The following is a 15,038-nucleotide window of genomic DNA, read 5'->3' on the forward strand; positions in this document are numbered from 1 at the left end:
ATTTACCATACTGAAATATCCAAGCACAGATTTATAGAAATCAAACTGAGTGTGACTTCACATTCGTCTAAGAAATTTGCATGGCAGTTTCCTCCAGCTATACACAGCCCTGACTCTGGAATAACGTTTCCATTGTGAGAGACAGAGGGCTTTAAAAGAAAGTGGATGACTCATGTTGACAACAAGCACCATTACAAAAATACAAAAAAGGTATAACAGAAATTGCATGTCTCAGATCTTTAGAGAATGTACTTTTTGTTAATGTTGACATGGGTAATGACAGAGTCATTTTAGTCTTCACGAATATAAGCCTGCAGGCATTTTTCATAACACATGCGTATGACACATTCATTGACACATTTCTTGAAACATGGACACAATGTCAAATCATTATAATATTATTATAGCATAGCATAACATATTAGCGACTCATCTTGGTTAGAACAATTTCCACAACCGAGCCGACTGTAAATGGATATTATTGGAAGGGGACTTTTTTTAATAAGAGGGAAGATTAAATACACTGTAATGTTTTATATCAAATTTAACTGAGGCATAAAGTGTAGCTGTTAAGCCCTAACCACACCAAAGGGGCGAGACGGTTTTAGCGTTGTCCCAGCGGTGTGATGTCCTGTTGCACGTTGACGCACGTCGTCCCAAGTGATTCAACGCATGGAGGGTCACCATGCAACTCCTTGCAACCGTTTGGACCCAAGGAGTTGCATGGCGACCCTTTGGTGTGGTTAGGGATACTCTGGGAAAAACATTATTTATTGATATTGTGCCAGATGGTTTAGCATTTGTAAACCACATTTTTGATCTATCTTAAGTATGATTATTATAGCTACTATCAGAAAACAAGATTGTACATCCTTTCCCTACGACAACCTGAGCATATATAAATTATAATAATAATTGCGACCGCAAGTCGCATTTACTATGAAAACGTAGAGTTGGACGTTTTCATAGTAAATGCGACCTGCTGGCCAATATTGATAACATCAAACCTCAAACCCTTAGATCTCCATATATGGATATATGTCAGAACCTGTTCCATATGTTAATCCTTCCCCATCCATCCTTCCTCTTCGATGTCTCCCTATTGACTGATACCTGTCCATTCAAACTCTAGACTGGCCTAGTGGCCTGCCCCAAAGTTATTAGTGCAGCCGCCCAGCAGCCGGCGAAAACTACAGTTCTAAACAGGCCCGAAGATTTAGGCCCGGCCCTACCTGGGCCCTCATTAAACCCTGTACAATCAAGACATGCTCCTTATATGGCCAGTACAGACTTCATTCCATGTTGATCTGACCCCCCATGCCAAAACAGCAGTCTGCCGTCAATGAGGTGGATGCGTAGGGTGAGGACGCTTCTCGCCTACTACTGGTAATTATTATTACATAATTAAATTATGTTATTTAGATCAGTTCTCAAAATATCTTATGTCAAGGACCTCTAAAAGTCAGTAAAAGTTTTTAATCAAGCCATACATATTTAGGCCTAACATAGGCTTTCTTCAGGGTAAGCAGGAAAAAAAAGGATTCTATAGATGAATCTGTCTGAACAGAGGTCCAACTTGATTGAACTCATTCAAACCCCAGTGACAGTGCCCCAAACCAAGTGGCACCCCTTGTGTAGTTACATCACAACCCAGTCATTCATAAAACATTCTCAGGAACTGTTGTGACATCAACATTCTTCCAGACAACTGCTGCCATTCCAATATTTGCACAAGATTTATTTCCTGATCAAGTCCAACAGCTGTGAAGTACGTGCCACCAAGGAAGGACATTATGTCATTTTTGGAAATGGACAATGTTGCACAGACCAATTAACAAGCCCATTCCTTGAAACCTGGGGTTTACTCTGTGATGCAAGACCAACAGGAACTAATTTAGTGTGTTTGTATGTAATTATAGCAGGACGATGTGAGATGGCATGGGAAATGCAGTGGGACATAGCGACGAAGTGCATTCATATCTGAATGTGTGTGTGTATATGCATGCAAGAGTGCACAAGAAGATTTTCTTTTTTGAGTTGTGTGAGTGTGTGTGTCCTCGCCCACAATTGTGTGTTTCTTTTCATGCATCCGTATTCCGTAGGCATGTGTACTAACCCTTCTGAAGGTTTTGTGATGCTCAGGGAAATACCTCTACGATACATTGGGTTCACTTCACCTGATGTTTACAATGTCTGCAGGGGTCCCACCCAGACATAAAAAATGTCTAATCTAATCGCATTGATACTTTCCACTAGGCAGAAGGCACCCTATCAACCATATGCTTTATGGAAGCACAAGACAACTTCCTGTCTCAAACATTGTCTGATTGTTGTACTAGTACCCACCTTGGCCATCAATCCATCTCACAAGCAAGACCAAAATGGGGTCCCTTTTGTATCAGTTACATTATGTGTTTAATATACAGTACAATTAACACTCATTAACATTACATAAGAGTCTGTGTAATAAATGTACCAAATTTAGCCAAAAGACAGATGCTACTGTACATTTGATTTGTCTATAACTATACCATACCTATTCTAGTGACAACAAGTGCTACAATCACTTGCCTTGCCTGGATAACTATGTTTCATGCAATTTCCCTGATCTTGCAGACATTCTGGGGCAAACATTAGGCAGAGGATCTACAACACTTGTAGATTGACTATCTTAAAAAAAGATATCAATGTTCAGGGGGGGAAAGAAGACCAACTATAGAACCTTGGTCAACTAAGTATTTAGACTAGTTGAGGTGGTTAAATTGCAACAACCAAAGAATACTCTTTTATACATAAATACATATTCTCAGCAGAAGACACTGCCCATCCCGGCACCTGCTCCATTCCTTCACTCTTTCAACTATCAAACAAGGTCTAATGTTTGAAGTGACAAAAATGATGGGCAGTTATCAAAGAAAACAATCCCTATTGACTCAAGTGCTATGGGCAGATCTGAGGTATGATAGGAGTTTGCACAATCTATGGTTGTGAGCTAAAGTCAATATTTGTCCCCAGTTACCATGTCACACAATGTCTGTGCAAACTTATACCAATACCCAGCTCAATTATCACGTCCTACATCGCATCGCACGCAGCCATGCTGCACATGCACATATAAACACACATACACCTGTGCCACTGTACTCTCTCTCTTGAAGCCTTTGCTATCTGAGAATAAGCCAAGCATCAATCTAGTTTATTTCAATTAAAACCTCAACGTCATTTATCCCTACAGGCAAAGAATTAAAGAGATTCTTCTTGGAATTAAGAGATTAATTCCAAGAAGAGATATACTGTATCCATCCAGCATTTGTGAGAAAGTGGCATCGGCTCTTGCTAAACAATACACTGACATTACACAATTAGCATAAATGCTTGTACTGGATAAAAAGGAAAAAATAAAAACAAAAAAAGTTTTACTTCATTTAGCTGTATGAAATGTATTTCATTTCCCATGACAAAACGTTCAATGTGGCTGTTCACTTATCATTTACAGTACATGTGCCAATGAATGCACATGTACCTTTAAAAAAAATCACACCCGTGTGAACCGAGTGGGGCAACTCCCCTCTCTCCCCCCCCCCCCCCCCTCTCTCTCATTAGTAGGTAACAGTGCAGTTTCTGGCAAACAGCGCCCCTACTGGTACTCATTATATGATGCTCATAGTCACATAAGTGAACACATATAGGTGAACACGGACAAAGCTGTTCCTTGGAGTGGTTGCACCACTCAAAAAAAACAAAAAAACTTGCAAATATGAACACGTCAGATAATCCTAACATCCCATAAACATAACGAGCCAATGGTTTCTGAATTCTGATATACTACATTGAAGAAATGTTTCCCTGTAAGACACGTCAAAGTCATTCTATTTTTCCATAATGGTTTCATGGCATTGCCTAATGTTCTATGTATCAGTGTTATATTTCGGTCAGTTCAATATTAACATCATAAACCCTATCTGGGGCGAACATTCTGCAAAAACAGATCTACAAGCTCTGCAAAAACAGTAGATCCACAATAGCACGTCATGTTGTGAGCTTGTAGATTGTGTGTTTTCGGTCAACCATATTACACACATACAAATTGTTTCAGTGTTAATTTAATCATACAAATGTTTTATTTATACATACAGGGAAAAAAAGGCTTTTTCAATGGACATTTCCTCTTCAGATAAATGTGCTATCTTCGGACTCTATGTAAACTCTCAGCTCATATTCTCGTCATCCCACCCATCTCAAACCGGAACATAGTCACAAACTAATCAATGAATTCCAGCAAAATAAAAATAAGACAAAATTCAAAGGACTCCCTCTCCATCACACACACACAGACCTGTGTACACCACACACATACATACGGACAGACACCCGGCATACACACGCTACTGCACGTATGCACACAGACAAAAGAAGACAGTAACTCTTCATTTTTAAAAGAAAAAAAGCAAGGCAGAACAGTGTATACTGTTTGGGAGGAAGAAGAGGGCTGTCAGGTAACAAATACAGCAGTTGTGAAGCACAGGATGCTGGTGAAACTTCCAAACCACTTAAACCCTAGCATCACTAATCTGGGGGGGAACATTTTCAGAAAATAAGTCAATATACAAGTTTGCAACTCATCGCAGCGCTACTTGTAATGGTCTATTTTCGTCTAGGAGCGGGCCTAGTATAGAGTCCTTGGGAACAAAGTGTAGGGGTTCAGTGGTTTAACATAGGGGTGTGTTGGTTGGGGAGCCAGATAACTTGAGCATAACTAATTTACTGTTATGGTGGTGATCCCAATGAGACATCAGGAGAATTCAATGCCGAACATGACATAAACACAATTCCCTTTCATATTGATCTGGCAAATTAGATTACCGGATTTAAAAAATAATGAATAAAAAAAGATTCCACAACCCTATTGAGGCCAATCAACACACATTTCTATTGTACATCGATGCCGAAAATACATTGATTCCAATGACAGTAATTAGTTAGTTCATCCTCAAACACATGCATCCCAAATGTGTAAACAAGAACATGACCGATTTCCATTCATAATTAATTTCACAATGTGACTCGTGACAACGTGTGTTCTTCTGTAGAAATTTGTCAATTTGTGAAAAATCAAACATCCCCAAATGGTTTTCAAAGAACTTTGGTACTCTGGTGCAGAAAATAAGAGACACACAAACAAATGATGCGCTCAAACTCATTGGAAAATGCTGGCATCATTCTTTTTTTTTTTTTAGGTTACCACATCATAAGTGGCATACAGCATTGTGCAAATAACAGTAGCGAAACATCTGCAATTTCTGTATTGGTAATACCGACACAAAACCCATGAAGCCTAACATTCAGGCAGCGTTTCCAATAACAGAACACAAACACACCACATTATATAGTATTGAGGATAGTACTGACACGGGGAGGGGGGAAATGTGACTGATTTGGTAATTTGATTAATAGCACCATCTGCTGGCTGTATTGGGAGATTTTTATTTACTTACTTACCAGTATTTGTTTTTGTTTTTGGTGAATCAGATGATTACATATTATGAAACTGAAAATACTGCTCTCCCTTAGTTCATGTTTGTGGAGACACCCTTACCCAAGCAGTATACATACAACATGTCAATTTAAATCGACAGGAAACCAGACCACATGCATTGCACACGCACGTTTGAGTTACATCTAGACAGTCATTCATAAACTAAAATGATCATACACCAGGCAGAAGAAGATAGCTTGTTCAACTCCCTCACAGCTCTCTTGCTCACACTCACAACTCCCTCACACCTCTCTTGCTCACACTCACACATTCCTTTTGCGAAACTCATCAGCCCACCTATTTAACCCATTCTGACCTGGCACCCATTTTGGTGTTAGCATCATGTTATGCTTTACCTATTGAAAAATAGCAGATCTACAAGCTCATATCGCGCCACCGAGTGGCGCGATATGAGCTTGTAGGTCTGCTATTTTTGAAATATTCGAAGAACGACTGACATTTTTAGAATCTGATCTCAGGTCAGAATGGGTTAATCAGACCAGTGTGTGTCCAGTGGGAAACCTCGTGTGAATCTGATCTCAGGTCAGAATGGGTTAACCACTTACAATCTGGCATCCCTATTTTGGGCATGCATCCCTATTTTGGGCATGTCATTAAGGGCAAAAATGCTCAAACCTTTTAAAAGTATATATTTTAAAAAGTTCTCAAAGACAGCACATCTACAAGCTCACAATGTGCATTGTGACCTTGCAGATCGGCTATTACTGAATAGATTACTGAATAAGTGGTAAGTGGAAGATCCACCCAAAAGTAAAAACCTCACACAGGGACAGCAGAGTACCTCCAGATGCGGTTACTTGACAACATGGGCTGTTTGATCGTTGGGGAAAGTCACTGTGATTCCTAGACATGGGTTTCTAGATCACGTCTTGACTAGTGGATAGCAGTGGCTGGTGACTGATTTGATATGTTGTTGATAGTAGCTGGACTATAGGGTGGGTCAAGTAAGTCAAATCACTGTGTCTTTGTTAGGACAACATCGCAGTATGCTGTCATGATAAAACAAAAAATCAGTATGTGCAGCCATCATGACCAAACTTTTACATAATGTCTAATACTTCTCCAGAGCTTGGAATTATCCACTTCATTTGCAACATTTTAGCCATAATTTCCAAACCTTTGCAGGAAATCTGGAGTGAGTGTTGCTCATGCCACGAGTATTCAGCTGTCCGAGATTGTGGAAATAAGAGTTGCGTATGCACGTTGTTTTTTCTAGTGTGGATATCTGCCTTCAGTTAGGTGTGTTTGACAGTGGAAATAAAAAAATTGCCATCTAACATTTATTTTCTTTTTTTGTAAGGATGTATAGCACTCTTTAAAATGAAGCATTCACACATGCGAATCCGAGTGTTCGGTGCCGGGCAGAGGACGTTTCGTGGGAGCGAATGTAGTCCGTTCTGTGTCCTTGTCATAGTTTGTGTGTCTGTGTGTGGAGGGGTGGGAGAGGGGGATTTGAGGGTCACAAAGGAAAGACAGAGCGAGAGAGGGTTGTCGAAAGTCAATATAAAACAACAGCCCCTCCCACCCCACCCCCATGCACCCCCCCCATTTCAGACTCCCCTGCATTTCACAGACTCCCGGACTGAGTGGCAGGGGAGGGCATTGGGAGTCTTTGTCGTTCTAGCTCTGTCCAAACGGATAGGGTCCATGAATACCCTGGAAACAAAAAGAGGGAATGTATTTGGTATAAAAGACAGATTAAAGGGGTGTTTCCTTCCTCTGCTTACAGTCGTTTTACTCTTCTCATAATAATAAAGTACTGTGCTAAATACACATTCACTCCAAGCTCTCTGGTTTAAAGTTACAATCTGGGACTTATTTCAATTAATTCAACTTTGTTCTAACTTCTAAATCTATGTTCGAGTATCGAGTATGTTACTAGCATATCACAATGGTGGCATGAGAACATCCTCGCACTCATGTCAACAAGGCCAAGGAGCTGATGGTTGACTCCAGGAGGCCCCAAAAATGATCAGGTGCTCACCGGTGTAGCAGTAGTGTCAGTGTCACACACGCACATGGTGAAAAAGCCTCAATGCCGTCTGTACTGCCTCAGATGGCAGTAATTATTTTAGCATGAGCCCCAAGTACATATTTATGTACCACAGAGAGCATCCTGATAAGTTACATCTTCACCTGGAATGGGAACTGCACTGCCCTCTACTAGTGTGTGTGCTACAGCGGGTGGTGTGTGGATAGCTGAACACATCCGAGGTGAGTTGTACAACGAAGTATAAAGTAGGGATTCGTTGTAATATTAAAAAGGAAATAAAAGAAGCAACTATAAAAAATATATTGCTTCTTGATCTATAAAAAGATCAAGGGATAGTTTGTACAGTAGACTGACAGGAAATGGAAAGAGACACGCAGCAAAGGTCGCCAGGATTGGTTCTCAAACCCACGACACACACTCTCAGGCTGTATTAGCAGCCTAGGTGCCCAGACGTCAGTCTTGGCAACACAGGCTGTCACAATGTCAGATGTCTGCCATTATATCAATTTATGTATAATATACATACATTTTAATATGACTGTGACATGACTTTGAATATACGACCAAGATGTCTCTTACTTGCATAATAAGACAGGTAATCTGCCTCATTTTTATTGTATAGTACAAGCCTATATTATTGATCTCTTCTACACCTCATGAACGTCAATACATTTTAAGTTGGTCTGAAGTAAAGTGGTTGGAGGTTGCATTTCAACCGTGGTATCATTTAAGTAATTGACTGGCTGACAATGCCAATATAGTTATTTGAAGAAGGCGGCGGCGCACCAGATTAGATACTTGATGGGCTGCCATCTTTAGAGCAAAACAGACATAAAGCTTATGGATTTCCACTCAATGCATGACATGCAATGTTAGGTTACACTCTATGAGACCTGTACGTCCATGTATACTGTCCCAGTATACATTTTTGCATAAACTGTCTCACACCAATTTCTGCTCTCACTTGAGAGTAATAAGTGTTTGTTACCGTCTAATTAGACAGTTAATTTAATTAATTCATGTCTTGCAGTTATGTAAAGAAGAGGACACTCAGGACAGTTATGCCACAGTACACTGAACTGAAAACAATTGAGGTTAAAGATAAATTGAAAATGGCCTATAGCTCCACCGATACTGCCAAAATAAAGCATTGCTGGTCCACAAAGGTGTAGCTGTCTTAATTATAACAATACATTCGACTGGAGCCAGGGACAATATCTAACTCAACAATGGCTGGCAGAGTTTTCTTTTTACTCCCTTATGGAGCTATGTGTGTTGCTGGGTGGGTGGCTGGGTATGAGCATGAAAACAGCATGGCTGTTTTTCACCACCTGTGTGCAACCTAACACCCACACACATGCACATTAACTGTATATAATGATTTTGGGTGTGCCAGTACAGTACAGTAGAGGGTACAGTAGAGGGACCCCCACACGGTAACTCTCTCATTTCTCCACCGTTTCCGACGTGGGGCGGCTTGCCGGAATCGGGCCGGCACCCTGGCCCACCCCGACCCATCCTGTGGGTCTGGAACTTCCGTGGACCCCCCGGGGACCCCCACACGGAGTTGCACCACTCACTTCACACAGGTGTGATTTTCTCAAATGCATTTGAGAGGAAGCACTCAAGACAACAGAATGCATTGGGATGCTTTCCTCACAATAGAATGATAACCTTCAGGTTAAATAAAACTCGCTATTTAAAACGGTTAAGGATGCAGGTACACCTTTGTGGGTAGAAGTATGCCATAACAAAAGCACTCGCCAACATAAGGAACTCAAAAACCAGTTGAATGGTTTCTTCTTGAATGTGTTATATTGCTTTAACCAGCACCTGTAAATAGCACCCTAAACTTTTTTGGTGAACTAACCAGTATAACAAGTCAGGCAGAAGTGACAGGGAAATAACCCTTACCCGAATGATGAACAAAGCCTAAACTATGATAGGAATGATGGGGATGAATATATGAATTAGTCCCCAATTTGTTGGGGTATGATTTTGTCACTGAACATTTGCACTTTTGTGCTTTCCATGGAGCAGTGGCACTGACTGGGCACTATTAATACCTGGAGTAATTTTTTTATTTCAGCTAGTTTGTCAAAATCGTCCCACACGACCTGACCAATGTGAAGTTGACAGCACACAACTTGAGAAAATGAAACTCTTGACTTGAATTGCTATTTTGGAAAACAGTGAAAGTTTTTACAACTATATTGTATGGGCAATTAAAAAGTTTTAAATATATAGCTAAATTGTTTTCATTTCTACTTTTGGGGTTAATTGGACAGAACTCTGTAGTTGAGTCAACATAAATTGTCACATTCCTGCCTAATACATCACAAAACAAAACTCATTATAGGATCACAAACTTTGTTGAGAATATTGTGTGTCAACATTCACTGCCATGAATGACTGTCTGGAACAGTCTCTTCTCTTGTACATTTTCATTTTGAAAGCCATTTCTAAAATGTCAAGGACGGATATTCTAGTTTCAAAATTACTACTGTATGTATAATGTGAACTGTTCTAGTGGGCGGAAACTAACAGCATTCTAACCTTTGAACTAGATGGGTTAAAGGACCTTTGATCATGCTAGAAAAAGGTGTTTCCCGGGTAATTTAATTGCAACAATGTCCCTCATAGTTGACTGCAACAAAAGCCTTGCCAGAGAACTATCTGGACTTGCCACTAACGTATTTCAGCCGAAAGTCCCATTGAAACTCCCAACCGGTGTCCACAATTGGCTTTCGATACATAATGATGATCACAGTAGAATTTTCCTAGGACAGATGTATCTATTGTTTAGTATTTCAACTACAGCAGCCATCAAGCCTAATCACAACCAGCAACCCTGAACCCCAGTCTACCTATGATGGCTCAAGCACTTGAATGAATTTGTCCAGTTTTTTTTAAGTTTCTCAACATTTGTGCCTAGACTGCTATGGTCAATGTCATTGAATCGACCCATGTGTCTTTCATTATTTAACCTTTATTTTATTTAAAAAAAAAAATTTAAGGCACACAAATAGGGTTGGGTCCCCGACTCCCCATGTATAATGCATCATTTGAGTGTAGAAACAGTTTAAGGTGCTGGATTTCTCTCACAGAAGCAATTTGATCACCAGTGCTGGCTTTTGGAGGGATCTAGCCCTTTCTCTCACCACAAAACTTTTTTTTACCTAAAGTGAAGCAATGAGTTTGGATAAGCAGCCAATAAATAATTGATATATTTAACTTTTAGTTTTAAGTCAGCAATTTGTGAAAGCATGCATACATACCTGACTGTAGGTGACTACTGACAGATTGGTTTGGAGGCCATTTGATGCCCTATTTACAGCACTGTGTGTCAGTCCGTTTTGATCTTGTTGGATTGGCTCTGGCGTTCCTTCCCAGGCTCCTCCGGGATCTTTCAAGCCGCTGTCTGTGGCATCATGCTTGTTCTTCTGCGGCGAGGCGAATGGGTTGAAGTCTCCCTGCACGTTGCGGTGGGGCTGCGTGTTGAACTCCGTCTCAAAGGAGGACAGCTGCTGGGTCACGCCAAGGAGACCTCCTACCTCCACGCTCAGAATCACCCAGATTACATCTGTCGGGGAAATGCAGAGGGACCATATGAGCCAACTACAGTATATTAACACATTCCCTCCCGTTACCATAGGTTGCGATCTACGGCCAGTGCAAACAGAATGCACGAAAAGGCAGCGTGAACCCATGAACCCGCCCTGAGAAAAAAAGCTTGCCCCAGCGGCATTCTGCTGCGTGGGTGGAGCTTTATTTCCCTCCACCAGCTGTCTAAAAACCCGTAAGAGACCCCGGCAGACAGCTTCTTTTGGCCGCGCATGGAAGTTCAGGTGTGCCCAGGCTGAATCTGTGCCCCAGTGTACCAGATGATGTATGCAAATTGTTCCTAAACTGATGTGTGCCTGCCCTGTTTATGTTGATTTGCATATTACATGATGCCCCGTCAAACACCTTAAAAGGCAATGCAGGTGTCATATGCAGATAAGTCTGGGTGAAAATCTTATTAAGCTCTAAAATAGAAGTTTATATATAATGTAATGTAAAATGCATGAACTAAAGAGAAAGACTATTGGAGCATGATGTGACACCTAATCCAGACCATTACTAAATTGTTCTTCTGGATCAGTACTGCATGTAACCAGTGTTTGCCATGGCCATCTCCAATTGCAAATAGTTTAAAAAAAAAATAGTAATACAAGATGAACTAGGCATAGTTTATTATCCACAGATGCTGTTGGATTTGGATAAAGCATGAATTTGAAATAATTGGTAAAATTGCAATAGTGTAATAAATGGAAAAGAATACAGTTATAGAAGATGGTAAATACATCTGATCTCAGATTACTAGGGCTGGTCCCAAAATATTCTGATACTCGTTCAGCAGGTATTTGTCCCCTTGGGCTAAATGGACGTACTCTCTATAAATGCTTCACCTTCAAGAACAAAAGCGCTTCACAAGAACAACTAAACAAGTAAATGACTTTTCACTTTTACTTCCTCCAACAATGAAGATGCCATTGATAATGTATGCATTTATATAATAAATAATATACATTTTAAAGCAGGTTTTTGTTTGTCAGTTCCCTTGTGTATTTTTTGATATATTGGTAAATGAATTTAGAACAAGTACACGGTTAAAATAAAACCCACAACCAGCCAAAATTAAAATAAATATAGGATAGCCCACCTGATTATACAAAATATAATTTGGGTAGTATTTTTAAAGGGGGCTACGTGCTTACCGCCTGACATACTGTACTTCCAGGTATGATGATGATGTCACGTGCATACCCTCTATTGGTGGGTTATGTGTTGGATATGGGCATGGTATGGGGTCAAAAACTTTAAATAATGGCTGTTACGGGCTTGATCTAGTTTGTTGCACGATTCTACACGGAACAAATTAAATCAAGTGTTTTCTATTCCTATCCCACATTTAACCTTATTCCGTTCTCTTAACCTTCTATATTAAACTCGTATAAGCGAACAGACGCATTTGAATACATGGGCACATTCCTAATAATGATGACTCAACCAGGAAATCAGTACCAGGTACAAACACCTTCCCTTCTTGAGATTCTATCCAACTCCATTTTTCTGTAGAAATTTGTTGACCTGAGTAACTAAACACTGACACGTCATCAAAGTCATCAGGTCATTTAGTGTGCTTTTCTCAACTAGTGGTCGCGACCGTCAAGTAAAAAAAATAATCACTTTCCTACATTACTAAATGCATGGTCAGGGACCACCAGTTGAAAAGCTCCACGAATAATCATTTCAACACTAAAAAGAAACTGTAGTTTGCTAATTTGTACTTTTCCAACCTATTCTTTATTAATAGCATACTCCTTGCTGATGTCCTACCTCCGTAAAATAACCCGGTGGCTGTACACATCCTCCACTGGCCCTGGTACATGCCCGGAGCTGTGGGACTACGCATCTGCACGCTCACGTCGAAGATCTCCTGTGGGTCGAGAGACTTCACCATGACCATGTTCACATGGCCAAACTGGTCTCCTCCGATGTACTTAAGACAAACCCCGGGAGGCCAGGATTCAGCACCTGCAATATAGTGCAGTTAAGACACAGGCCAAAAACAATCAATCACATAACAGTACCTGCAAGCATGCACACATCACTATTATTCAGAATGCTATTGCTATAAAACAGTGATTCTCAATTATTTATTTATTTAATTCAAGGACCCTCAGTATGATATACATTACATCAAGGTCCCACATTTGATCCATCTTTTTATCTCTGGGAAATTTCTGAGTATTAATTTAAGTCTGCAAAGTCTCGTACAGTCTCTAGCGGACCACGGTGGGTCTATGGAACCCACATTGAGACCCAGTGCTGTGTAAAAAAAGATGCAGAAAGATGAAGCACCTCACCTGTGTTTTGTATTCTCCAGGTCTTTGTGAAGTGTGTATCTGGGGGAACAGACTCCCCTTCCCCGATCGTCACATCCTCAACGAAGGACATCGATGGCGCATTTACATTGGGACTTTCAAAGTCATAATATGCACCGATAGCAGCTTGGAGGTTCCTGTTCCAATACAAAAAGAAAAGGGAAGATGAGTTGTGTGGTACTGAACAGAACCACTATAGGCAAAAAGGATGCACAGCACACCGGTCCTTGTGAGGTGCCAGCCAACGGGAAAGTTAATACCGAGTGACTTCTTCACAATGAAGAAGGCAGTATTATCTGTCCGAAACGTTGGTGTCTCATTAAAACGTATGCATTGGCAGCTATGAGTGTGTGGCTATACATTTTTTTCACTCACTGAACAGAACCAGTCACTGTACAGGGCAGGGGTACTCCGATCAGCCTGAGAGAGAGCTATTATGACATTTGACACATGTGACCACTGTTTGGTTTCAGCCTCTGATGATAACTGATTTACACGCAATATCGTGACGGAGCCCCTCTTTCTGTGAGCTGTCCAAAGATCACGACTCTGGCTATTATGTCATCACCCTGGCTGGTTTCTGTTGTGTTTGGAGCACCAGAGTTTACCAGCTTAGATGAATGGATTACTCTTGCTTGCATTCTATTGTGCAAGATGGCACATAATCTACATTGGTAGCTCCTGTTTACGCCAGCGAGCTGGTTAATTTAGCTTTCCTGCGTTAGTGAGGTTGATTTAAAAAAATATATATTAGGCCAATTATTATTTTCAAGCTCACATCCAAAAGGAGGACAAACTTTGCAGTTTCACTTTCGCCCCCACGCCAGATTTACCTTAACCGTGATTCCCATGCATAAAACAACACGCCGTAAAGCCTGCGTCGACGTGCATCAATCAACAATGACCCGACACTAGATCTACTTTATCTTTAGTTCTAGTCTGTGTTGTTGGCCACAGGACAGATTATAGATGAGATGTCTGGGGGGGGGGGGTTAGCGTAATGTTGCTGGCTAGCAGGCCCCGCGTCCCATCCCCGCACTCACCAGTTGGTCATGTCCAGGAAGAAGGCGCAGCCCGCCGGGTTGAGCTGGAAGCCCAGCAGCCTCTGGAACTCCGAGATGAGGACGTCCTTGTCCGTGGTGCCCATGCAGCTGAACCTCTGCATGAGCTCCGCGTCCACGTCCATGTCCATGCCCTCCATGGCGGGCGGTGTCCGTCCCCGTGGTCCACGACACCAGGCGGAGGGAGCTCCTCTTGTCAGTTCAGTCCGACTCCGAGGCCTTGTCCATGTCCAGCCATAACAACCATACCCAACAACAACAAGCTCAATACGCATGGGTACGATCTACATCCCATCCACCGGAGACACGGCTCCGCTCTGATTGGCTATTTGGCATTTGGCTGCCTGTTAGGCAACCAACCAGTGACGCCAGGCCAGGGGATACTTAAAATCATGGTAAAAAATGTGTAACAAATCTACTAGTATGTTGGCTACAACGTTTACCTGCTTGATAAAATATTCATATCTCTGCGAGAGGGAGATTTGTCTATTAGCTGC

General features: G+C 41.2%; 1 protein-coding gene across 1 annotated transcript; it reads right to left on the minus strand.

The window, feature by feature from the left end:
* Window positions 1-5,970: 5,970 nt before the first annotated feature.
* ilrun (inflammation and lipid regulator with UBA-like and NBR1-like domains) lies at window positions 5,971-14,788 on the minus strand. Its single transcript, XM_080777319.1, has 5 exons — window positions 14,524-14,788; window positions 13,463-13,617; window positions 12,933-13,130; window positions 10,829-11,133; window positions 5,971-7,213 (listed from the first exon to the last, which is right to left on the minus strand). Exons 1-5 carry the CDS (start codon window positions 14,679-14,681, stop codon window positions 7,178-7,180), a joined length of 852 nt encoding a protein of 283 aa, XP_080633445.1. The 5' UTR covers window positions 14,682-14,788; the 3' UTR covers window positions 5,971-7,177.
* Window positions 14,789-15,038: the final 250 nt, after the last annotated feature.

Source organism: Protomyctophum bolini, assembly GCF_963924005.1.
Source record: "Protomyctophum bolini genome assembly, chromosome: 2".
Taxonomy (NCBI): domain Eukaryota; kingdom Metazoa; phylum Chordata; class Actinopteri; order Myctophiformes; family Myctophidae; genus Protomyctophum; species Protomyctophum bolini.